This window comes from Hippocampus bargibanti, linkage group LG17, assembly GCF_051943395.1.
Source record: "Hippocampus bargibanti isolate YZ-2025 linkage group LG17, ASM5194339v1, whole genome shotgun sequence".
Lineage (NCBI taxonomy): Eukaryota > Metazoa > Chordata > Actinopteri > Syngnathiformes > Syngnathidae > Hippocampus > Hippocampus bargibanti.
In genome coordinates, this window is record NC_142750.1 from 7,634,513 (window position 1) to 7,659,801 (window position 25,289).

The 25,289-nt window shown below is 40.5% G+C and overlaps 1 protein-coding gene across 14 annotated transcripts in view; it reads right to left on the bottom strand.

Annotated features, from left to right (window-relative positions):
• adgrl1a (adhesion G protein-coupled receptor L1a) overlaps window positions 1-25,289 on the bottom strand; it is a 253,372-nt gene that overhangs the window by 83,361 nt on the left and 144,722 nt on the right. For all 14 annotated transcript variants that reach the window (XM_089018139.1, XM_089018138.1, XM_089018147.1 and 11 more), the window contains one exon: window positions 12,557-12,703. In XM_089018139.1, coding sequence (XP_088874265.1) covers window positions 12,557-12,626 — 70 coding nt within the window. In that variant the 5' untranslated portion in view covers window positions 12,627-12,703. The remainder of the gene's footprint in view (window positions 1-12,556; window positions 12,704-25,289) is intronic.

Here is a 25,289-nt window from a genome sequence, read left to right on the forward strand (position 1 = left end):
TTAAATTATAAGAGTAATAAAAATGATAGCATAACGTCTCTACACCGTCAATGACACAGCCAACCCAAAGAGCGAGGAAGTAACTATCTTACGACAGCACATACAGCCCGTTTTGTACGAGCTACGTTTGAAGGGTTTGATTCAAAATGCAGAAGCTAACATACATCCAAACACAAACAAACATGGAAAACACACTAAACGCTGGCACGCGCAGATACCGCAAACACAGAAACAAAACAAAACAAACGTGGGTCACGTGGGACAAAGCCGAGTATCATCTTCAAAAAAGGACGACTTGAAAAGAACGCGCCACCATGCCGCCATGCTGCCGCCTCACCCTTCCTCCCCTCCGACTCCCGATACATGTTCAAAGGCCGTCCATTAACCTTTCGCTCACACAGGCACCCCTCCGTGTGATCCACCGCTTTCGGCCCGGAGCTTTGAAAACCCCCGCACAGAGCACGAGCACTCATAGGTGAAGGCAAAAGAAATAAATAACTAAAAATCACGCAGGATGGAGATACGACAAATATGAGAGAGGTGCGTTTACAGCAAAAGCGCCGTGAGGTGACTTGAGGACTTGACGTATTTTGGGGCGACGGCTGGCCCATTAACATGCAGCAAGATGAGAAAATAGAGAATGAATGAAAAAGTTGAAGAAATGACAAGACTGCTACTGCCGTTGCTAATAAGATGAGGAAGCATCGGGGAGCTCCAGATAATACATTTGTGCAGCCCGGGGTGCCGCAGACTTTCACAACAGTTCTCAAAAATGATAAAAAAATAATAAAGCAATCAAACGAGAGTGCTTGAGCAAGTGTGCTTATTAAATAATACATACAAACAGTGTGTTTGAACATAACAAACAAAACACCATAGCGAGCTTGAAATTGCTTTGTTTTCCCAAATGTTGGCATTGATTTTTGGTTGATACGGCAACCCGAGGGCCGTTGATTAGGACACAAAGAAAGATAGAAATTAGCGTTGTTAACTCATTCATTGCGATTCCTGAATTTATTCAGGAATTGGAAATATGACATTGAGCGCCATTCCCGAATTTGTTCGGGTTTTGGATTTTCTTGCAGGGGTGCCGATAAAGTGCTAGCCAGACGTCTGGCAATGTTTTTTCCCTTCCACAAGTTAACATTTACCTTTTTTTCCATTTTATGGTTTTGTTCCAGTTTCAGCTGTTGTTAAAGCACTATATAAACCAATATGTACCGTATGTATTGATTTGTATTTTGGAAAGCCACCCTCATTTCAAGTTCATATAACTCCAGACCCATATAATTTAGGAATTAACTCTTTTTTTGATGAAAGAAGAGAGTCAAAGGTTTCATAAACTGCATTGAATGTTTACGTAGTACTAAAACACAATATCCTGCAATTTGAGTGAAAAATGAAAAAAAAACCTGGCACTGTAGTGGACACATCTTTGCACATCGTCTGGCAGTGAATGAGTTAACATCCATCCATCCATATATGCATACATGCATACATGCATCCATCCATGCAACCATGCATACATGCGTACATGCATCCATCCATCCATGCATCCATGCATCCATGCATACATACATACATACATACATGCATACATACATGCATACATAAATAAAAAACACATTCCATTTATAAGCGTCTTTCAAAACTCTCAAGGATGAGGTCACAGGATAGGATTTTTTTCTGCAGGTGAGCAGTGGCAGCCGGGCGCGCCAGCGTTCACTCAACCCAAACAAACAAACAAACAAACAAACAAACAAACAAACAAACAAATAAATAAATAAATAAATAAATAAATAAAGGGATCACAAAGATTGTATTGCATATTTTGTGAGGTTGGTTAAGTATTATCAAGCTTCAAAAATGTTAGTGTTTTTTGTGTTGCATCACATTATTTATTTATTTTTTGATTTCAAGATGGCGCCACGAGAATGGCTGTCTTTACAGCAGCTCTGTATTTTATTTTTCTACTTCTTCCTTTGCGTTCCTCTTACTTTCATCACTTTCCTGCTGTGTGAAATGTAAATATATCCACTGCGAGACTAATAAAGGCTAATCCATCCAAAACACGATCAATTTGTTAAATTAACATCTGACGGGTGGATGAAAATGACTTGACCTCATCAAATTTCAGAAAAGACTCGCACTATTTGGCCACGTCGTTGGCTCAAATCTGATTCCCGTATAAGTAGCCCACTACTTACAACTTTCTACTGCATCTTTTCATATGTAATGTTTACTTTCTTTTTGTGAAATAAAGTAAACTCAGCCGGAAAACTTATGAATGACTGCTATTATACTCATTATTCCCCCGCCAACCTTTCATGTACACACATTAGCATGCAGATTAAAATAATAATTAAGTCTGTATGCGTGTCTTTGTGAGTGGCATATGGTAGACTTTCTTGAGTGTGCTCAAAGCTGAATATATGCACAAACACATACTTTTTTTTTAAAGTGGATTTGGAAGGTTGGCCATTCCATTAGACAGAAGCGCTTTTCAAGTGCGCGTTGCCAGAAGAGTTGTAAAGTACATTAACAACTGATGAAAGTGTGTGCGTGTGTTTCTACATCCATTCAAAAGATACCGACAACGAGGGACAAAAGTGATGCAAATGTAAAAAAGAACAAAAACAAACATGAAGGCGCCGCAGCTCCATTGCGCCGTAAAATAATAAATCGAGAGAGGCTATAGCAAGGTTAGCGGCATCGCCTCTCATCTTGCTACTCGGCTGCCAGGAAATCAATTCTGTTATAAATTAAGAGGGTTGGTGGAATAATAATTTCAATATTATCCAATTGCCACGGCAAATGTGAATCGCCCGGCTGTATAAAGGATGTCATTAGAGGTTAACTTTTCTGTGCATTTATAATCACATGGAAATATTGTGAAGTGAAATACATAATTATTGTAGTAAGATCTTGGAGGCACAGACTGTTATAAAGAAAACATACAGGGTGCAATGCAGTATAATATCCACTGAAAAGTGATTGCATGACCTAGCAAGCAAAAGCAGAGCAGAGACCTTGGATGATTCACAGAAGTGACGTGGAATTAGCAACCCAATAGCTTCATTTTTTTAATCACTTCTTTTGCATTTTTAATTGATTGTGCAATTCAAAAACAAACACTCCAAACTTGTAACTTCCAACATTGTACTGCCACCCCGTAGCAAATAAATCATGCTAATTTAGCAGCGGTGGCTTATGTCAGGTTGTTCATAGTGCTAATGCTAGCTTAGCCTTGCTAGTACAGCTATTTTGTTGACCAATTCCATCACAAATACACACTTTCATAACCACATGCTTTTATTTATTTTTTAATAGCCACATTAAAGTTTTAATTGATTGTGCATTTCAAAAATAAACACTCCAAACTCATAACTTAAAATGTTATACTGATACCCTGTCACAAATAAACCAAGCTAATATAGCAGTGGTGGCTAATGTCGGGTTGTTAATAGTGCTAATGCTAGCTTAGCCTTGCTAGTACAGCTATTTTGTTGACCGATTCTATCACAAATACACACTTTCATAATCAGATGCTTATATTTATTTATTTTATTTATTTGGGAGGGCAACATTAAAATTTTAATCGATTGTGCTTTTCAAAAACAAACACTCCAATCGGGTAACTTACAATAATTTAGCAGCGGTGGCTAATGTCAGGTTGTTCATAGTGCTAATGCTAGCTTAGCCTTGATACTCCAGCTATTGCTTTTATTTATTATTTTTTTGGGGGGAAATGGCCAAATTTGTAATTCTACGTTTTGGTTTAAAATCAAAACACAACAAGAAACTAGTACTAGAGCAAAATTAGAAAATGTGCAGGGAATCCAATAATATCCTATTGTTGATCCGGTTAGATCATATTAAGATTAAGTTCTGATAGTAATCAGTGTATGTTTTTTTGTGTGTGTGTTTTCAAATTTAAAGTGCTCATTAAATACAGTTGAGTTCTAATTTTAATGCCCCCATTTCCGTTGGTCTGTGCAAATATGCCCAATCAAGTGCTTAGTGTGTATATCATAGACACGATGCGGTCGCACATGAATAATAGAAAATGTAATTGAAAAACACACCAGGAAGAGGAGGGGAGGAAAGTTATAATATACAAGATTAAACTAGTAAAGCTGTTTCCACCCTGGCGTGGAACACAAGCATGCATAAGCCTACGTGATTGCATTAGAAAATTGAAACATGTCACAAGCATTATGTGCTGAAATGACTGACAAATAGTCGTATAATGGCTACGCTGCCAACGCAGTAAAATAATATACAGCGACGCGGGTTGCAGCAAGGCTAGCTGAGCGCTAAATGAAAGCAGAGGGTGTGATGAGGGGGCAATGGGGGGTTCTTTTACATACGTCGCGACAAGGCTGCCGTGTTTGCCACATTAAGCTAGCCTAATGGATATTTTGGGAGGGAGACGTTGAGGTGTCATAAACAATGAATGGGATGTTCCGCTTTTGTCAGGTAACGTGCCATTTTGTCTAAGCGTGTCTGTGGGTTTATGGCAAGAGGCACTGGTGGCGCTTGCAGTTGGTCTACAGGCAACTCATAAAGCCTTTCTGTTGATTATTATTTGATGTTATTTTCAGTCGATAGCAAGCGGCAAAATGGCCGCCCCCGGAGATTAATTAAAAAAACAAACAAAAATGCTGCTTAGTTTACATCATAATCAGGGAACGTAAAGAGTATTGTTGCAAATACATTATTTGACTTTACTTCCATTTTCAAACTGGCACGTTAGCGTCTCATGCCAGACCAAAATTAGCTTACCTCTTTCACAATTTTCAAGGTGGTGTTGGGCCCCAAAATCGAGGCAGGAGGAAGGAGCAGGGTGTATTTGACAAATTGCATCTATTTAATAAGTCAGTCAGCAGGAACAAAATTTCAAACAACAAAGTCATCAGAACAGAAAGGTCCAAAGTAGCTAACAAAGACACAAGTAAGTGTGATTGTTTTGAAGATTATTCACGTTTTCTTCATCAGAACAGAAAGGTCCAAAGTAGCTAACAAAGACACAAGTAAGTGTGATTGTTTTGAAGATTATTCACGTTTTCTTCGGTATCAGTAATTACATAAGGGTGTACAACCTCTACAATGACAGAAATATGGAAACTAGTTAGTCAAATTATTGCTTTGACAATGTTTTTGACAGCTTCTGAATTAAATCTTCACTTTCAAAAATATTTGTAACTTTGCCAATAATACTACTATTTCAAATCCAATTGCTCTCAAATCACAATCTCAACCAGGAGTTGATTATGATCAAATTTGAGGGATCTTTGTATTATTAAATGATTAATTATAGGTATTAGGTTTCAAGAGACAAAAAGGGAAGGCATGGACATGATACAGTGAAGCCAAGTGTGATGAACCTGCGGCTTCTTAAATCAGTTTTGATTAGCCATTTTAAAAGCTTCTCGTCACATCACAAAATGGCCAGTTCGGCTAAATTCCATCTCCATTGTTCTTATTCCTCTTTCCTCCTGGTCCTCGGTTCATGGCAATAAAAAGGAATTAAATATATTAATTAAAATTCCACGGCCTAGATGAGCTGCGGGGGCGAGCGGGGATCTTTTTACATACACGTGTGCCGGAGTCCATTAGCGGGAGAAAAGATTTGCGCTAGCGCCTCAGGGCTGGATACACGTTCAATTGATTACGAATGCATTATTAATGCAGTCTGAGGGGGTCAGCTCGCATAGCCCAATTCCGTATACCCTCGCGAATATACCGCATACATACAGGCAAGATGAAAGTCATCGTTTGAGCTCAGTTTAGCCAGTACTTCCCTATTTTTAGAGACACATAAAGCCAACGCGGATTAAAATGTGCTGTTTACCAATGTAATTCGCAATATAGAGTATTTGGGTCATCAATAAGACTTCAATCATTGCACCTTGGCTACACAGAGTATACGCGACACAGGTACTGTATACACCAGAATCATACCCCACCTTTATTCGACCCAACTAAAGTCAATGCAGCTCTGCTTACCTCTTAAATTTGCAGTCATGATTCAGACATGGGCCGGTGGCCATACTCAGTCATCACTTAAAGGACAACCGACGTCTCCGGACAAGTTGTGTCCATAATTTGTAAAATAGCGCGTCAAAATGAGCGTATTTTACAAAGATTCCACCGCATATAGCTATATTTTATGTTTTAAGACCCGCGCTGAATATTCCGGAAGTCTTGTTTTTGAGTTGGTGACGAATCCTCACCCTACGTCACTGAAGGAACCCCCCTGACTGCATCACCTCAATGCATTTTGCGGTACTTTGTTTGTTCTGAAAACTTCGTGTTGATCCGTGTTGATGGCGAAATTAGAAGGAAAACACATAACGCGATGGTGAATCCTTGTGTGTTGTGACACACATTTTGAGCCCATTGAGCCCATGTATTATTATTACACACGGGGCTTTGTCGCCATCTTCTGCCTGTTTTGTTGGGTGCGACATTTCCTTTCCCCCCTATTGCCTCAAAATGACACTGAATAATTTTTTTAATCCATTGCAAACATGTATGCTTTCCTCTTCAGAACTATTTGAATCATATTCATAAGTGGATGTGGAACAAGAAAGCATATTCTCTGAATCTGAAACCATTGTTTTGATTCTCCAGCAAGGCAAGACGTCTTGGTGTGACATCACGAACTGGGGGCGGGACTTTCTGGAAATGCCCAATTCGCACCTCATTTTTTTTGCAGATTTTGGACACTTTAAGTCATTTTTATTGGTGTTTTGCATTTGACAAAAAATATCATATATAATATCTGATGTCAGTTAGGAAACAAAAAAGTGATGTCGGTTGTCCATTAAACATGGTAATATTTCTTTGGATGAGTCGCGAAATCACATGCAGCGGTAAAACTGAGTGTGGGTGCAGTTATGTAAATGATCTCAAACATTATGTAACCAAGAGGTGAAAGTGCTCACGGGCAGATTTTTTTTTAAAACTAGGCATGGAAACTCACAACGTTCACATTGTTGGTTAATTTCACAGTTGATGAGTGGGTCGGCGAGACATTTGTGCCAATTTTCCATAATAGGTCCCCTTTCAACGTTTTTTGTACAGTTTTCTGGTTGGGCATCTGAAAAGAACTTAACGTACAGACGCTCGCCAACTGACAACATTCGAGTTACGAATAACAGAACATACAAACATTTTTGTGAGTACAGTATGTCAAAAAATGTTTGTACTGAGATTCTGTAAATTACATTTCGTATTGCGTGCCTTTTTCCATCCGAGCTCACTTGCGATTGGCTGCGTACTGTGCTGTTTACGCGACGGACACCAAGGCTGACCAAACTGCGAATTCAGGCCCCAATCCGCCGAGCTCGCTTACGATCGGCTGTGTAAAGTTTGTGGGTGGGGAGGAAATCCCACGTAATTCATTAATTACATGTCAGCAGCTTCATTAATGGCTTACTGAGGACCCAAGGATATACAGTAAAGTCTCGCTATATCGATATCAGTTATATCGATAGTACCGCTTATTACGATACTATTTCTATGAACGCAAGGAGAAAATTACATGCGCGCAGGATCAGATATATCGACAGGCCGGTTATATCGATATTTTTTCGGACTCCCGAGAATATCGATATAACGAGACTTTACTGTATGTAGTTGTACTACAGCAGGTCTGAATTTATTTTTATTTTACGACTGTTAGAGCGTCTGTGTTCCATACTTCCCTGTTCAGTGTTTGGCTTATACATACATTCCATACAACATATATCACTGAAGCAATTTACGAACAAATTCACCTTAAGAATGACCGGTTGGAACGTATCTCGTTCGTAAGGTGGGAGCGTCTGTACTTTCATTCTTGTGGGTACAGTCCGAGCTGGAATGGATTGTGCTCAAACCCATAGCTTCCACTATACAAACAAAACAGCGCCAGAGGGCTACACCTGAACAAAGGGGGAACGAATGCAGCCCAATAAAAGCAGCCGAATGAAAACACATATCCCACATCACTTGGTGGTCAACCAACATGGCGGGGAATGCTAATAGCAGTGCTGACACAAGCACAAACAGCAAATATTTACATCCCAGCCTCACACCCTTCTTCCGTCGCTCGCTTGCTTGTTCAGTTCAACGCCACCACTGCTTCATCAACTCACGCCCTCTCTGCTTGCTAAATGTCCGTCACCCAGAGGCTGGTTGGCACGGCACTGACTGCGAGCGTCGCAGCAGATGGTGAGCTGCTTTGTGTGTGTGTGTGTGTGTGTGTGTGTGTGTGTGTGTGTGTGTGTGTGTGTGTGTGTGTGTGTGTGTGTGTGTGTGTGTGTGTGTGTGTGTGTGTGTGTGTGTGCGTGCGTGTGTGTGTGTGTGTGTGTGTGTGTGTGTGTGTGTGTGTGTGTGTGTGTGTGTGTGTGTGTGTTTGTGTCAGGCCACAAGCAGGACACCCAGCAGTCCTTACTACTCTTCCTGTACGCCCTCCAGCATCAAGCCGCCTAACCAGGTCACCTGCTGCCAGGCGTGAAAACGCATCGCATACACACACGGGAGATTTCTTTCGAAATTGCAGTTTTTCTCAGAAATGCATGGAGGCTGTGGAGTGCATTTTGGAAAAATTGTACAAAAAAGATGAATTATGGGAGTATTTATATGAGTTACACTTCTGCAGTTATGGAAAAAAAACTGGTCGGCACATTGACAAATGCCAGCTTTGTTAAATGGATTCATGAGTTTAGAAATGCTTAATTGCAATGCAGTGATAACTTGGCTTAGGAACTTGATTGGTTCCCAGAAAGTGTGTGTAAGGTGAAAGGTGTGTATTCCTAATATCAATTTGCCATAGGAAACAATTAAAATGAGAATAATCCGTTCCCAGGTCCCCATAAAACATAATTTTCAACTAAATAAGCCTTAAAACTACACACAATATACCTTATTTTCAGTATAATAAATGTGATATGGTATGGTAATTAAAGAAATAAAGTGGACAGTATAATAAAGTTGTTTTATTTACCTTAGTGATGGTCGTTGATGGCTTGATGGAATGGATAGCTTTTTGCATAAAGTGTCTCAAGGAGCTCTGGGTTGTACATCTTAGAAGTTGTGATATTGCAACAGCAACAGATGCAGGCAGACACACTCGAAACTTCATTAATGGCTGGTTCCCTTGCTTGTATGTTCTCTTCAAATTGTACAGATGGCTTGTGAGGGTTATTTGTGGAGCCTGATTGATGGGATATTTTAACCTTGCAGTATACACTCTGCCGTTGAACTATCAACAAAGTTGAAACGAGTCCAAATTTCGATGTTTTCTATCCATGTTCTCACCTTTTTACTTTTTTTTCACTGTTGTTGTTTTGTATCAGGTTATGTCGTCTGCTTTTCTGTTCATTTGCACCTCTGTGTTTCTGTAACCCCACCCTCACTGCTGCGTGTGTCCTGCTGCGTGTGTCTATTCCCTCCTCTACCACTGATATTGACCAATCACGTGTGGCTTTAACCGAAGACTGGGGGCGGCGAATAGAGGGGAAAAAAAAGCCGGCTGCCATTTTAAGCTTTGTTCACTTCAGAGATACAGCTCCAAGAACCGGCCCGTTCGCGAACGACACATCACTCATTGTGGCGCTCCATGTGTTTCCCGTAAAATAGTTGGTATGCCAAGATTATATCCTCGCGAATTTAACGTTTGTAAGGCGAAAAGTTCGTTAGCTAAGGTATCACTGTACTTCCAAAAGTTGATGATTTTTTCCCCGTCCCCCTTAGCAGGTTGACATTATATTTCTATAAATAAATTGAGAAATGTGATTAAGGTAATGTTTTTATATTTCTAAATTCATTCAAATGCAATTTGTTTCCTGCCTAAGATTTGGAATTACAGTCAAACCTCGGTTTTTGACCATAATGTGTTCCAGAAACCTGTTTGAAAACCAAAACCGAAACATTTCCCATTTAATCAATGTAATCAATGTCTATTTTTTATCGTGTTTCAACATATTACAAACACACCTGCTCATAATGGAACGCGACACGAGGATAATGTGTCAGTCACAATGAGATGCGACTCAAGGAAGTGACGTAGGTGAGTCGAGTGGTGCATTCAGATGCAACCGAGGCATAAAAAAGCATTTTCGGTCGAAAACCGAATTGGTTGAGAAATTGAGACGTTCGAAAACCAATGTTTGACTGTATGTGGGAAGGGAAAAATAGTTTGGAGGATGTTCTGAGCAAATTGAACAACTGACGTTGGAATTGGTTGACTCATTCACTGCCAGACGTGCAAAAATTTGTTGACTCCAGTGCCGGGATTTTTGTCATTGTCACTCAAATTCCAGGACCCAGAGATATTGATTTTTAGTACTACATAAACATTCAATGCAGTGTAAGAAACTCTTACCTGTCTTCTTTCGTTAGAAAAAAATATTAAAATCCGAAATTATATGGGTCTGGAGTTATATGAGCTTGAAATGAGGGAGGCTGTCCGAAATGCAATGCAATACATACATCTTGGTTTATATAGCGCTTTAACATCAGAAGAAGCTGGACCAAAACGCTAACATGGAAAAAAAGGGAAAGGTTGCCTCCTTGTGAAAGGAACAAAAAAAAAATCATTGCTAGAGGTTCGGCCAGCGCTTAATCGGCACCCGAGCAAGAAAAACCAAAATCAAAGCAAATTCGGGAATGGCGCTCTACGTCATATTTTCAACTCTCGAATAAATTTGTTAATGCCGATGAATGAGTTCAGAACAAGTGTAGGTTTTTTTTTCATTCAATCAAAGAATGAGGTTAATATTTTTATATTTCATGCCTATGTCAAGCAATCAAAATAATGTAAGAAAAACCTGATTCAGCATATATGCAATCATTAAATGAAAGAACAGTGTGATCCACAGCACGCAAGGAGCCGCACATATGGTAGCATTATACGCACGGATTCCCTTCTCATACCGTGGCTACGCTTCGACTCATCAGCAAACGTTTTTGACATTCACACATAGGCTTCCTCCCCCACGAGCGTGTACCTCGGCTCACCGACACACTTTTTTTGCTTAATCAAGTGGAGCGCCTTTTTCCAGCCTGGTCAGCAAGTCGATACCCTTACAAGCTACACGGCACGGCTCACGTGTAAATATTACATGCTCATTTGCAGAAACCCTGGTCCGAATGCAATGCCAGCGAGTGCGTCACGTTACAGCGAGTCGGGGAGGCAACGTATTATGCGGCTTGTAGTTTATAAATAAACAAAGGACATGGGGTTATATTGATTGTACAGTAGGCTGTCTGGCGTGAGGGAAGAAAAAGAAACATATTTCATTCATTCATTGTTCCCTTTGATTAAAGCATTCATTTTCCTTGGCGTGTCACGATATTCATTTTAACCAAGATTTGCATTCATTTTGGGCCAATAGCTGATGGATGTTACGAGGGGGGTCTGTTGGACCAAAATCATCCTAATGTGGTTAAAGACTGGACAAAAACTAATACATAAATAAATAAAAATAGCTTCCTTTTATAATTTGAGCCTGATGAATCCTGGCATTGTCATCTTTGGAATATGCCCGTTCCATTTATGAGACGGGGGACTAGGGGGGGGCAATGCTTCTCATTCAGTATATTCAAGTGACGCATTTTTGGAGGCCTTGCAAACATGGCGGAGCGCAGCCAAAATGCAGCACAGACTCCACCACAAGCTTGGCTTGCTGGCTCGCTTTAGAAAAGCGTAAACTATGAGTCATTATTTTCTCTGATGTATTTATATTTATTTAAAATTAGTTTGTTTTTATTTTGTTTATAACTTGAAAACTCATCAAAATATCAGCTGGATGGATGCATGGGTTTAGGAGCCCACGATGAGGAGAAAGGAGCGTCAGCGCAGAGCGCAGATGCGTATGTTGCGGCTTGGAATTGAAGCGGATCTATTTGGGAGGGGAGATGTGAGACAGTCTTTTTTCGTCAATGGATGCTACAGCTTCATGTTTGCTGTCAACATTTAGCTTGTAGCAGACGTGCACATTTCACCATGATGTCCCTGATCCACTGGTGAAAGGGACGCTTTGATCCTCTCCTCTTTCATCTAGAACTTCATTCATTCTTCATTCAACAAAGAGGATGCCGAAAGTGCTCAAGATTGCAGGACTGTCTGTGTCTTTTGTGTTGTGTCACATTTTTTGGTATTTAGGTTTTTTGTTGTTGTTGTTTTGACTTCAAGATGGCGCTGCAAGAATGGCTGCCTTTAAAGCAGGTCCTGTGGTTTTTTTTCTACTTCTTCCTTTCCTCTTACTTTCATCACTTTTCTGCTGTGAAATGTAAAATCCAATATAGGGCGATTTTCAAAAGTTATTTTAGGTCACATTACAACTTAAAACCAACAACTTAATAATTAAATAATTAAATAATTAAATAATTAAAATATTCTATATTAACCCCTAACAACAAGCAAAAATCGTACTCTTTCAAAAGCAAGAATGACATACAGTACGTGATAAAATAAAATTGTCACCAAATCTGAAAGGGGTTAAGTTTGGTGTGTGGTATTGGTATGAACACACGTCGGCATTGAACCGGTCATAATATGTACCTTGAGAAGATGGCGCGACGTTACTTAGAGCCACGGAACAGGTCAACGCAATCCAGACTGCGAGAGCCATGATGGATGGCGGTCGTTGGCAGAGAAGCAGCGGAAGACGATGGGCGGGCTCAACTTACGCCCTCTCTGGATATCAACCTAAAAGGTAGACACGGGGAAGAGAATTGAGAAAACGTCACCATTGTTGCTCAGCGTGCTGTAACGTGGACGGTCAGGTAGATTGATGGAGATGGAAGCGGCGGAGTGCGGCGGAGTGCGGCGCCGCCACGGCGACAGCTGTCACCACAAGCGTCTCGTCACTCCGCTGCGATTGGATGCTTGATTGAGTCGGACGCGCGACATATGTCGCGGGGACGTTAATGCAGCCATATTCAACACGTGTGCCGAATGAAAAATACTCATTGTGTGTGCGTGCGGGTGGTCGGGAGTCGGCAGTGCCGCCGGCCTCGCACATCTCATTTGCCTAATGAAATAAATCACAATCTGGAACTTTCGCTCTTGATTTTTTGACAGTAAAGCCTGCTCCCGCCCTCTGGGGGCTTAAAGAGCGTAAACAGCCGAGATGTGACTGCTGAGGCTCGCTCCGACTGAGCTTGCCGTCGCCGTCTGCGCGTGTGCCGATGTGTGCGTGCGTCACTTGTTCTTTTTGGATTGTGGCGGACTGCGGTGGCAGGGGCTACGGCTTTGCGAGGATTGTTTTCATCCCTGCCAATCTCTATCCCCTTTATTTGATGGATGCTAACATCCATGCAAATTGCTAATAGCAGTGTGCTATGTGGAGCCAAATCAGCTCTCAATCAATAATTAATCAATCAGGAGTTGAGATGGAGGATAATCTCAACCCGTTATTTTATTAATATATGCGGTCCAATATCAAATTGTTCATTGGAAAGTAAGAAGCGGCAAAATGAAGAAAGGCGTGTTGTATTTGTTCTAATAAGCTATTTGGTAGTGTTCGTCCTCCTTGGCAAGAGATGACCATCTTCACTAGAATGGGGATTGGTGAAGATGACTTGCGCGTGGGTTTGATTAAAGCGAAGGAGAGTTGCGCAATGTCGGCTGCCTCACTCTCTCGGCCTAATAGTAAGCTATTTAACCAACTAAACAAGCCAGCAACTCAGTGGCTAGCTAACCAACAACAGTTGTAAATGGATATAGGGCAATATAACTCGTGCAGCAACCAAACTATCAACATACTAGCCAGCTAACTGCTTAAAAACAACTCATGGATAAAGCAATTCACCAAGTAGCCAACAAATTACCAACTAAAAACCCAGCAATGTGACCAATTGGCATAATAACCAATAGTTATAGCATTGACTATAGCCGATAACTAACCAATTGACTGACACATACACCTAACAACCTTTTAACTAACCAACTATTTAACCATCTGACGGACCGGCCAACCGATAACTAACCAATTGACTAGCTAACAGTCAAAGCAATTAATCAATTAACGGAGTGACCAACTAACCAATAAATCATTGTAAAATAAAACAAAACAACTCATTAGCCAAAGGTAAAAATCAAACTGACTAAACTAAACTAAACAGATTAGCTAAAGAACCAACAACTAGCATTTATGCTAAGTTCCAACACATTTCCACTGTTTACTCTAAAGAGTTAGATGTTTCTCTTTATTTGTTGAATGTTGTGGTAATTAATGTGCACTGTCCAGATAGAATAAATACATAAATAAATTCATTAATAATTAATAAAACTAACCGACACCTTCAAAGAAGTACAGATGACGGCTGCGGGAACCTTTTCATCGATGGACCACTCCTGTACGACTGAGAGCTTACACAGATGTAACCAACTGAGTGGTTAACCAATCTAAAACAAACAAAACAATGAAGCAAAAAAAAATGTTAGCTAAGTAACTGATCAACAAATGGACTAGCAATCAACTCAAACTGACAAAAAGTCAGACTACTAACTGACTGATGACAACCAACTCCAGAATGTCACAAACATTTGTTTTCAAAGTAGCTTTGCCAACCCAGTTTTGGGAAAACGGGTGGTTTGATTTTTTCAAAAACAAGCTGCCAGGCGCTTTTCTGAAGACCCGTCCCTTCATCATCCCTCATTTGGCTTTCCCTCCTCCTCCTCCTCCATGCACCCCTCCTCGCGCTGACCTTCTCTGATATTTACCCATCCCCCCGGTGGCACTGCCCGGCCCAAAGCTTCGACCTGCTGGGTGTCGCCGTACACATTAGTGTGCCGGGTATCAGCACCGACGCAGTGTGGGCGAGCGAAAAACGTGTCGCGAAAGCCGTAGCTTCCTACACGTATTGTACGTCGACGCCTCGTGTTCTGGCTTTGAAATCAGGTGCTTGCGTCGACGATGACCAGCAGCTGAGACAAAAGGACAAGCCCGGTGGGAGTGAAGACGAGAAGAAAAACAAGAGTAAAGAGAGTACCCGCCCTCTCCGCAATTTAACGCTTCGAAATCGACAGCCTCCTGCTGAGCGAAAGCCCCTTGTTTCTTTTCCTTCTTTAAACTTTTGAGCTTTTAATAAGAAAAATCAGTCTGCTGACCACCACCCCCGCCTCCTTCTCGCCGGTAACTGCTTCAGTCTGTACCTTTGAACAATCGCTCTCCTGTGGCCTCAGCAGATGAGGAGAGAGGGGAGAGAGGTCATAATGACAGTGTGGGGTGGGTGCGGTGGCGGGCAAAAGTGCGAGGTGGAAAAATTGTTTCTATTTTGTGACACACAGAAAAAAAAGCGAGCAAGGTGCACTTTTAATGTAGTGGGAAGGAATGATGGATTAAAGGAAACAAGGGCGTGACAAGATGAAGAAAGGAGGAAAAGGAGGGCACAGAAGCAACCCCGGTTAACAGCAAATACAAGAAACAAAGAACCAAATGAGCGAGAAATAAACCTCTGAATTTTTTTTTCACTTGAAGAGTAGAAATGTTCTGAAAAAAACTGCTTCTAGAAATATAGTATATTGAAAAAAATTACAAAAAAAAAAAATATATATATATATATATATATATATATATATACAGTAAAGTCTCGTTATAGCGATATTCTCGGGAGAGTCGGAAAAAATATCGATATATCCGATCCTGCAGCATGTAAATTTTCTCCTTGCGTTCATAGAAATAGTATCGTAATAAGCAGTACTATCGATATAACCGATATTGATATAACGAGACTTTACTGTATATATATATATTCATACATGCATACATATAGAAACACACACACCGACACGTTTTTGCTACATGGTGGGCACCAGGTGTGCAAAAGATTTGCCCCGTGGGAACCCAATTTCAAACACGAAAAAAATATTTGATAAAACCCATATAAATGTGATGATTTTAGGACGCAATATTTTTGCGTAGGCTGTAATTGCTATGACATGGCTACTTGATGTACCATTTTTTTGCGAACGCTAATGCTGATGTCACAATACAGTAGATGTGGATTCAGTTCGGTGCAGTTCGTTCAAATTCAAATGAGTTTGAAACACATGTACACACACACACACACACACACACACACACACACACACACACACACACACACACACACACACACACGCACACACACACACACACGCACACACACACACACACACACACACACACACACACACACACACACACACACACACATTGAAGACGTGTTTCTGTGAAAATAAATATTTCCTCAACAGTATACTCTACTGGAATGCTATTTTTCTATATACTATACAATTGTGTCAATCTAAATAAAGGAATAAATAAACACATTAACAAAAAACAAATAAATAAACACACAAACACACACACAAAAAATAACTAAATAAGTACACAAATAATAAATAAACCCACAATAAATAAATAAATACATAAAGTACACACATAATAAATAAACCCACAATAAATAAATAAATAAAAAACACTAAGTTATTTGAGCAGCATTGTTTATGAGAAAAAATATGACTTAACTGCTTCAAAAAAAACAAATTTTCATAGAAAGTATTAAAATTGTATTTTTGTGTATTTTTGAAAACTACCTATCCATGAAGCCATTGTCAGTTTTGATGGATTCAGTCCACCTCCGGGTGTATCTACACTAACTTCTGCCTCCATGAGATTCGACGGGCCCCAGGTCACACTCTGACCTTTCATATCGGATCGCATGCGCCGCAATTTTAATAGAGCAGAAAACACGGCATACCCGCGAGAGGGCGACCAACAAAATGGTAAACCGGTGGAGCGATTTCACGCCGCCGGTTGGAACGTTTGCAGACGAGGGGGAGTAAAAAAAACATTGGCGTCAATGGCATGGGCGCAATGACGGCGGCCGGTGTTATCTTCTTCCCGAGGTCGGTTCTCGGGGCTGCCGCTATTCATTTGCAGACGGCCTTGATCCAAAGCAAATAGCCTCATTATCCTCTTCCACTGGATCATTTCGATAATCACCGCAATCATTAAGATCAGTTTGCTTTCCATCGAGAGTAAGGGTGTCTCTTAATGCGGGGTGGCTGACAAAGTCCATTTTTCCATCACACACACACAAAAATAAGAAGCTTTTCAGAACATTAGCCGACCTAATGGAAAAGGAGATGGAACAAAGAGTTTTCATGGACGGCTTTTGCTGAAAAACGCTGGTGAAGTTCAGATTCGGCTGTGAGAAATAGCATGGACTTAAGCAAAAACGGGGAAAATACAAGGCGGGTCTCTTTCTAGGAGATATTAGACCCACTTTGAAAAGGAAACAAAATCATCTTTATTGGTCAAGTATATAGAACGCACAAGGAATTTGTCTCCGGAAGAACAGCACTAGTAGCACTAGTATCATCATTAAAAAAATCTTATCACCCCCCTACCCCATCCCCTTTCAAATTGCTGCTGTGGACAGCAAATCTCCCCATTGTGGTACAAATAAAGGTTTTCTGATTCTGATAAAAAAAAGACATCACCAATAAGTATGGAGGACACTAATCTAATCTAATCGAATTCCTTAATGTAAGTGGTACCTCTCAAGAACAAATGTGATACAATGTGCAAAGTATCAAGCAGACAGTGGTTCAAGTGAGTACAGAGCTGCACCTACGATGATTATAACGGGATGCTGTTCCACAGGTTTGTGCAAAGTTGCAAAGATGCACTATACAGTTATATTTGGGTTACTTTTTAGAATGTTAATGGCTATGGGGAAGAAGCTGTTTAAATGGGGAGTATCTGGAGAAGGTGGTGGGCAGGGTGCGGAGGGTCCAGTCGGATTTTCCGCACTCTTGTCAAGATTCTGGCAGTGCGCAAGTCCTCGAAGGTTGGTAGGGCAAATGATTTTTTTTTCCGCCGTCAAAACTGTCAGTTGAAGTCGGTTTTTGTCCATTTTTGATGAAAGGACACAAGATTGTTTCGAGGACTGCCTGTAGAAATGCCGTAGCACCTCCAGTGGCAGGCCATGCTTCTTAAGCAGCCTCAGGAAGTACATCCTCTGTTGGACCGTCCTCAGGATAGAATTAGTGTTGATCCCCTACTTCAGTCTTGGGAGACTATGATTCCCAAGAACTTGAAGGTCTTAATGGTTGACACGGGGTAAAAAAAAAAAGCCTTGAGGGTTCATTGAAGGATTTAACTGTGCTCATGGTGGATTGTGAGCTGGCAGGCTTGTTTGCTTTTGTGTGCCATGCGATTGACATACCAAAGTTGTCTACAGGTCATGCACGACACTAAGAATCATTTCCGAATGGAATAATTTGGAATGATATGGAAGGATAGTGAATGAAATAACCCCCATGTGATGGAAATTGGTGAAAAATGTGAAATGTCCGTCCATCCCTTCCATTCGCTTAGCCTCACGAAGGTTGCTGGCGAGCTGGAGCTTCTACTACAGTGGTGTCAAACTCATATTGGTCGAGGGCCACATCGTAGTTACGGTTTCCCGTTATGAATTTTGGGAAACCGTATAAATGTTTCATTATCTCCACATATTATATACATAGTACACAACAAAATAATGAATAACTAGTACTAATACTAGACTAATACTAGACAATTTGAAATTTTCGTTCGGACTTGAACTAGACTTGCCTTGGCGGGCCATATATAATAATAATAATAATAATAATAATACATTTTTTAAGCGCCTTTCAAAGCTCTCAAGGATACTTTACAGTCACACACAAGCATAGATACAATAATAAATAAAATACAATTATAAATAGAAACAAGAGAGAGCTACACAGAAAATGCAATTTTAAATCACTGGGTTTTGAGATGGGACTTGAAGGTGGGAAGAGAATCGATGTTACGAATGTTGGGAGGAAATGAGTTCCAAAGTTTGGGGGCAGAGGAGCTGAAGGCTCTGTCACCAATCGTGCTGAGATGGGCAGGCGGGGGGGGGGGGGGGGGGGGGGGGGGGCACACAGAGGCGGATGGAGGAAGAGGATCTGAGGGAAGGAGAGGGAATAGAAATTTGAAGAAGATCAGATAGGTATGGGGGGCAAGGTTATGGATAGATTTAAATGTATAAAGAAGAATTTTAAAGGTGATTCTATATTTGACTGGGAGCCAGTGGAGTTCTTGGAAGACGGGGGTGATGTGGTGAAAGGATGAGGTTCTGGTGATGATCTGAGCTGAAGAAGTCTGGACGAGTTGATGTTTGTGGAGAAGTTACTGAGGGACACCAAGGAAACGTGAATTGCAAACGTCAATCCAGGAGGTGACAAGACTATGAAGGAGGATAGCAGTGGTGTGAGGAGTGAGAGACGGGTGAAGACGATTGATATTGGATTGGATTGGATATGCCTTTATTAGTCTCACAGTGGAGAAATTTAGATTTCACAGCAGCAAAGTGATGAAAGGAATGAAAGTAGAAAAACAAAACACATGAGCTGCTGGAAAGGCAGCCACTCTCACTCTCATTGCGTAAGTGGAAGTACGCAGACCCGGTTAAGTTATGTATATGGGAGTGGAAAGATAGTGAAAATGATGTGGCGGGCCGGATTTGGCCCCCGGGCCTTGACTTTGACACTTATGTTCTTCGTGGGCTGGGCGGATGACACCAGTGAATTTTTTCGAATATATTTTGACATATGAGAATGTAAATTGTTCCCAAGTTGAAACAAATGAGAAGAAATATTTTGAATTTCCAATGGGAATGATGTGAATGTGTCGTGTGGGAAATGAATGGCGTGAAAAACATTTTTTTTTTTTGGGGGGGGGGGGTGAGAAATAATAGGCGGCATGCATAAATTTGCGGCAAGTCGAAGATGGAGTGGTGAGAATTGGTTGTGAAATATGGAAGAAGCAGCATGTCAAAAAGTGAAAGGGGTGAGGGGGGACAGAAATCACAGTCACATCAATACGACTGAAGCGTACTTGGGTAGTGATATTATGAGACAATAGCTCACTTGGAGAATCGCTGTCATGGAGTGTGAGACAAAAAGTAATTCAAAAGTGACTCATTGCTAGCGCCATGCTGCTACTGCTGCTGATTGCAGTTTCGGTTCCACAACTAAACGGCCAAGCGGAGGGGGTGCCAAAGACATTGCGCGTACAAAGCCCGCCGGCATCTCAGCACCATTTCAAGGCTCCATATATGGCGTGAAAGGGGGGGGGGGTGCAAAGTGGCAAGTGGAACAAAATGTAGAAATGCATTTGTTGATGAAATATTCCACAGATTAGCCCACCCTGTCCCCCACTCCGCCTCTGTGTGATGAGCACGTTTCCATCATGTCTTTTCCATTTCCTGTGTTTGTGCCTTCGATGACAATAAATAGCGGTGGGGAAAAGAAGGCAAATGATTTTGCCTCTGAGAAACAGGCGACGCGCAAGCAAATGTCAAAATCATGTTTCACTTACAAATCACAGAGTGATGCCGCATGAAATATTTGTAATCACGCCAAAATAATCCAGCGACTGAAACGCAAATTGGAATAAATCATGAAGGAGATGCAAATTGGTTTTTTTTTCAGACTCGGCGAGAATGGGGCATGCGTGATTATCACAGTTTGATGGGGATTGCTGCGGATGACAAAAAAAGGAAAAAAAAGGTATAACGTTGCCAGAGGGGGCTGGAATTCTCATCGGTGCTAAAACTTTGTTACATTCCATACCGCCACTATGGCTCTTGGACTACAGGGAGCAATACGAGGAGCCGACGCAATAAAAGCGGCAACAATCATTAATTACACCTTCGCTCCCGTAAAACTAATCACTTTTCTAAACGCAAATGATTGTGTGACCGACGTGGTAAATCGTCATCGCCTATTCGCCTTCCCTCGAGGACATCGCAAACTGTCAGTAAGTTGAAGTCTGACGGCCAATTAGACTTAATGGTTTCATAAACTCAGCCTCAAAAATGAAATTATAATCTGCCTTTGTTTTTTTTTATTGATTGATTTTATTGATAGCAAGCAACGGCAAACGTGCGAATGAAAGTTGGCCCGTCATTCCGCTTTCTACTATCTTTGTGACTGCTTTATTTGTCATTTTCAAAATTTGGAAGCAAAAACAAAAACTTCATTTCCAAAGAGCTGTGCAGCCACGCACACCCACTACCTAATACTACGACTAAACAGAATACAAATAATTTATAAATTTAAAAACATGTAAAATTGTTCCAATGGGGATTTTTTTAGGCACGCTATCATTGATATTAACTCCTTTACTGCCAGACGATGTGCAAAAATGTGTCCACTCCAGTGCCAGGGTTTTTGTTCTTATCACTCAAATTGTAGGACTCAGATTATTGAGTTTGAGGACTACATAAACATTCAATGCAGTGAAAAAAACTTTTGACTGTCTTCTTTGAGCAGAAAAAAATAGTTAAGTCCTAAGTTATATGGGTCTGGAGTCATATGAGTTTTAAATGGGGGTAGCTGTACAAAATAGAATACAATACATACATATTGATTTATATAGCGCTTTAACAACAGCAGAAGCTGCAACAAAGCGCTAACATGGAGAAAAGGCAAATGCTGCTCCCTCGTGGTCTGACCAGCGCTTTATCGGAACCCTCCGCAAGAAAAAAACAAAACCCGAACAAATTCAGAAATGGCAGCAAATGAGTTCATGAATATGCGTTTATTTTTTTTGGAAGTAAAAATTAATGACTGTTATTGTGGTTTACGTGGGACAATTTGAAATGTTATTTTGGACTTTAGCAAGCATCATGGAATTTAACAAGCTTGATTTGCTCTTTCGAGCCGAATAAAATGATGTGGCGGGACACGGTTTGCCTTGACTTGGACACCTGTGACTTAAACGTGAAGACAGTAACAATCACAACAGACACACACACACACACACACCCTTATACAGTGGACAGCTGACGCACGAAGCTCAAATCAATACCGCTGCATAGAACAGAATACGATAGCATCTTGTATAAACCAGCACGTTTACCCCTACCGCCCTCCCTTTCTGTTATCTTCCAGATGGGTCCGTATCTTTAATCTCCCGAATCCTTTTCGGTGAAGCTATCGGTGGCAAAAGCAACATAATAGCATTAGATATCATTCCTTCAAAACAAACCGATTCCATTACATTTGCATTGACGCTCGCTCGGCAGGCGGTGAGAAGCGATAGCCTGGACGGATAATGCTGCTCATCTGGGATGTTTTAGTCAGGGTCAGACCATCCTAACACGTCTCCATTTTACTCATACGGGTTTAGTCAAGGCCGGATCTGTGGTGTGGGCTGTTTAAATAATGAGACCATTGAGCTCGGCCCCCGTGCAGACGGAACATCACAACTCCTGTAATGGCCCGCGTATGAGAGCTGGTGTGTTTGATTGCCGACTCGGGCGTGGCGAGGAGAGGCTGAGGCGTCGTTTGGGAGTAGAAGACTCCCTCCGAGTTGGCAGTCTGTCAGCGGCGTGAGAAAAGAGAGGTGTGGAGGAGTGAAAGAATCAAACAGACTATAATGAAAGTATAGTATGCTTAAAGGGCATGTTATGCGTTGAATCAAGCATACTGACTGGGCCAGTTTCATCACTCCAGGACATTTTATTTGATTCTTTTGCTTTGACTTGAGATCCGAGCATTGTTGGTGACAATGAACACGACACACTTGACAGTCAGCGGCAGCTCGTCAGGTAGAATGACTCATTTTTCATAAACTTGTCAAGGCTTCAGGCTGTTTACTGCGACTGCCAGTTGAAGTTGACTGTCAAACGAAACATGAAAGAAAACGCCTTACACTTTGTGCATTTAAAACAACCAGGCATCTTTCCTCGAAAGCCTGCTAGCTTAATGCTAACACGTGACGACGAGCTAACCAATAGCACTGGCATCTTTTTGTTGTGATTCTTTCAGCAACTGATATTTCAACATATATAGGCAGATAATGGATGAATACGCACAGGCATTTATTCTTTGTCCTCTGCGAAGATCGACACATATTACCGTAGATTACGGGAGAACTGAGACGTCTCCATGTACTCCGAATCCAGTGAAAGCCGCACTATGACTACCAAGTTGAAGCAAACAAATTCTAAATCCTATTATATATATATATATATATATATATATATATATATATATATATATATATATATATATATATATATATATATATATATATATATATATATTGTATACATATATATGTACACACTGTATGATATACAGTATAGTCTCGTTATATCGATATCGGTTATATCAATAGTACTGCTTATTACGATACTATTTCTATGAACGCAAGGAGAAAATTTACATGCCGCAGGATTGGATATATCGATAGTCCGGTTATATCGATATTTTTTCTGACTCCCAAGAATATCGATATAACAAGACTTTACTGTATATGTATACACTGTATGACCAAACTAGTCGTTGAAAGCATTTTTTCTGTATAGTTTTGAATTAAATTCTGAAACAAAATTTATTTATTTTTTGGCACAACAATCTCTATTGTTTTCAACCACGACATACACATTCGACTTTTTTTTTAAATGCACCAATAGGGAACATAAGACGAGCAGGTGATCCAACAGCAGGATGAGGAAACGAGAGGGCAAGATGGAAGGGGAAAAAATGCAGCAACTTTTATGGACGTGCGCTTTAAGGGAATGTAAATGAGACAAGGGAATGTGCAGAGCTGTGCGATGATATCAAACAGGACTGGTGAGGTTGTCAAAGAGGTAAACGCAAAAGGGAAAGTCAGAGGAGAAGAGAGCCCTCTCACTTTATTCAACCAATAGACAGTCACACTTATATACACACACACACACACACACGCACTTGAGTTGATTCGTCACTTTGAGAAAAAAACACACGAAGCCGATAGAATACTATAGACGGCATGCTGCACTGCGTTATAGATTGCAGTCCAACAATGCAGACATTTTACTTCACAAATGGAAAAACGTCCACAGAGTAAAAGCTAGAACGTCAAGGTTACCTGTTCCGCTAAAACCTGCTTTATCCCCCCCCCACATAGACAAGAATATGAACAATGCGACACAAGTCACGGTCAAATAACAGTAGCCTCTCCAAGTTTTATGGTGAGATAAATAGGATAAGATTTCAAATGATGTCACGCCGCGTTAACTTTATGGACATTTAAAATGGAATTAAAGACACTTTAAAATGTGAACTATCGACACATCCCATTAACCTTGAAAAAGAACTTGAATCATTCAAAGCAGTCATCTAAAGTCGATTGCTCCAAAATTCTAATTGTAATTCTGATCATTAACTGTCATTCCCGAATGTATTTGAAAATATGACATGGAGCACCATTGCCGAATTTGTTTCGGTTTTGGTTTATCTTGCGGACATTGCCGATAAAGCGCTGATCAGACCTTTGCCAATGTTTTTTCCTTTCACGAAGGGGCAGGATTTGCCTTTTGTCCATGTTGGCGCTTTGTTACAGCTGTTGTTCAAGCGCTATATAAATTTATATGTAAGTATTGTATTTTGTACACCTGCCCCAGTTTCAAGCTCAGATAACTCCCGAACCACATTACTTGGGAATTAACACTTTTTTTCTGATGAAAGAAGAGAGTCTAAAGTTTCTTATGCTGCATTGAATGTTTATGTAGTCCGAAAACGCAATATTCTTTGGGGCCTGGAATTTCAGTGAAAGTGACAAAAACCCTGGCACTGGAGTGGACACATTAGTGCACACATCTGGCAGTGAAGGAGTTAAAAGAAAAAAAGATGTTGAAGTTTTCAGGTTTTGTTGTCTGCGTTAGAAATTGTAACATGCAAATTATTATTATTAATTATTATTATTATTATTATTATTATTATTAATATTATTATATTTGTTTTTATATTTATTATATTTATTAGATTTATTATTATATGTAATTTTATTAGTATTATTATATATTTTATTATATTTATTCATATTATATATGTATATATATATATATATATATTCTCTTTTTTTGCTCTCGTTTTTTTTCCGCAAGACCTCATTTCAACCCTTTTTTTGTTGTTTTTGCATTACTACATTACGTCACTTTGCATACAACACTACCTCACTTTGCATACGACACTACCTCACTGTACATACGACACTACATCACTTTACATTCAGGGTCCGAGAGGACATTAATTTAATCTGTGCTGTATGTCATGCATATTAGCATATTTCACAATATTTTCACAATAAAGCTATTACAATTACTATTATTGGTATTTTTTTGTCGGGTTGTGCACGGCCACTACCTTTGTGGCTGTTTTTGTGCCGTTTTGGGTGACAAATTGGCTCTTCTGGGTAACACGTATACAGGTTGTCACGTCTGCACACCGCATTCAT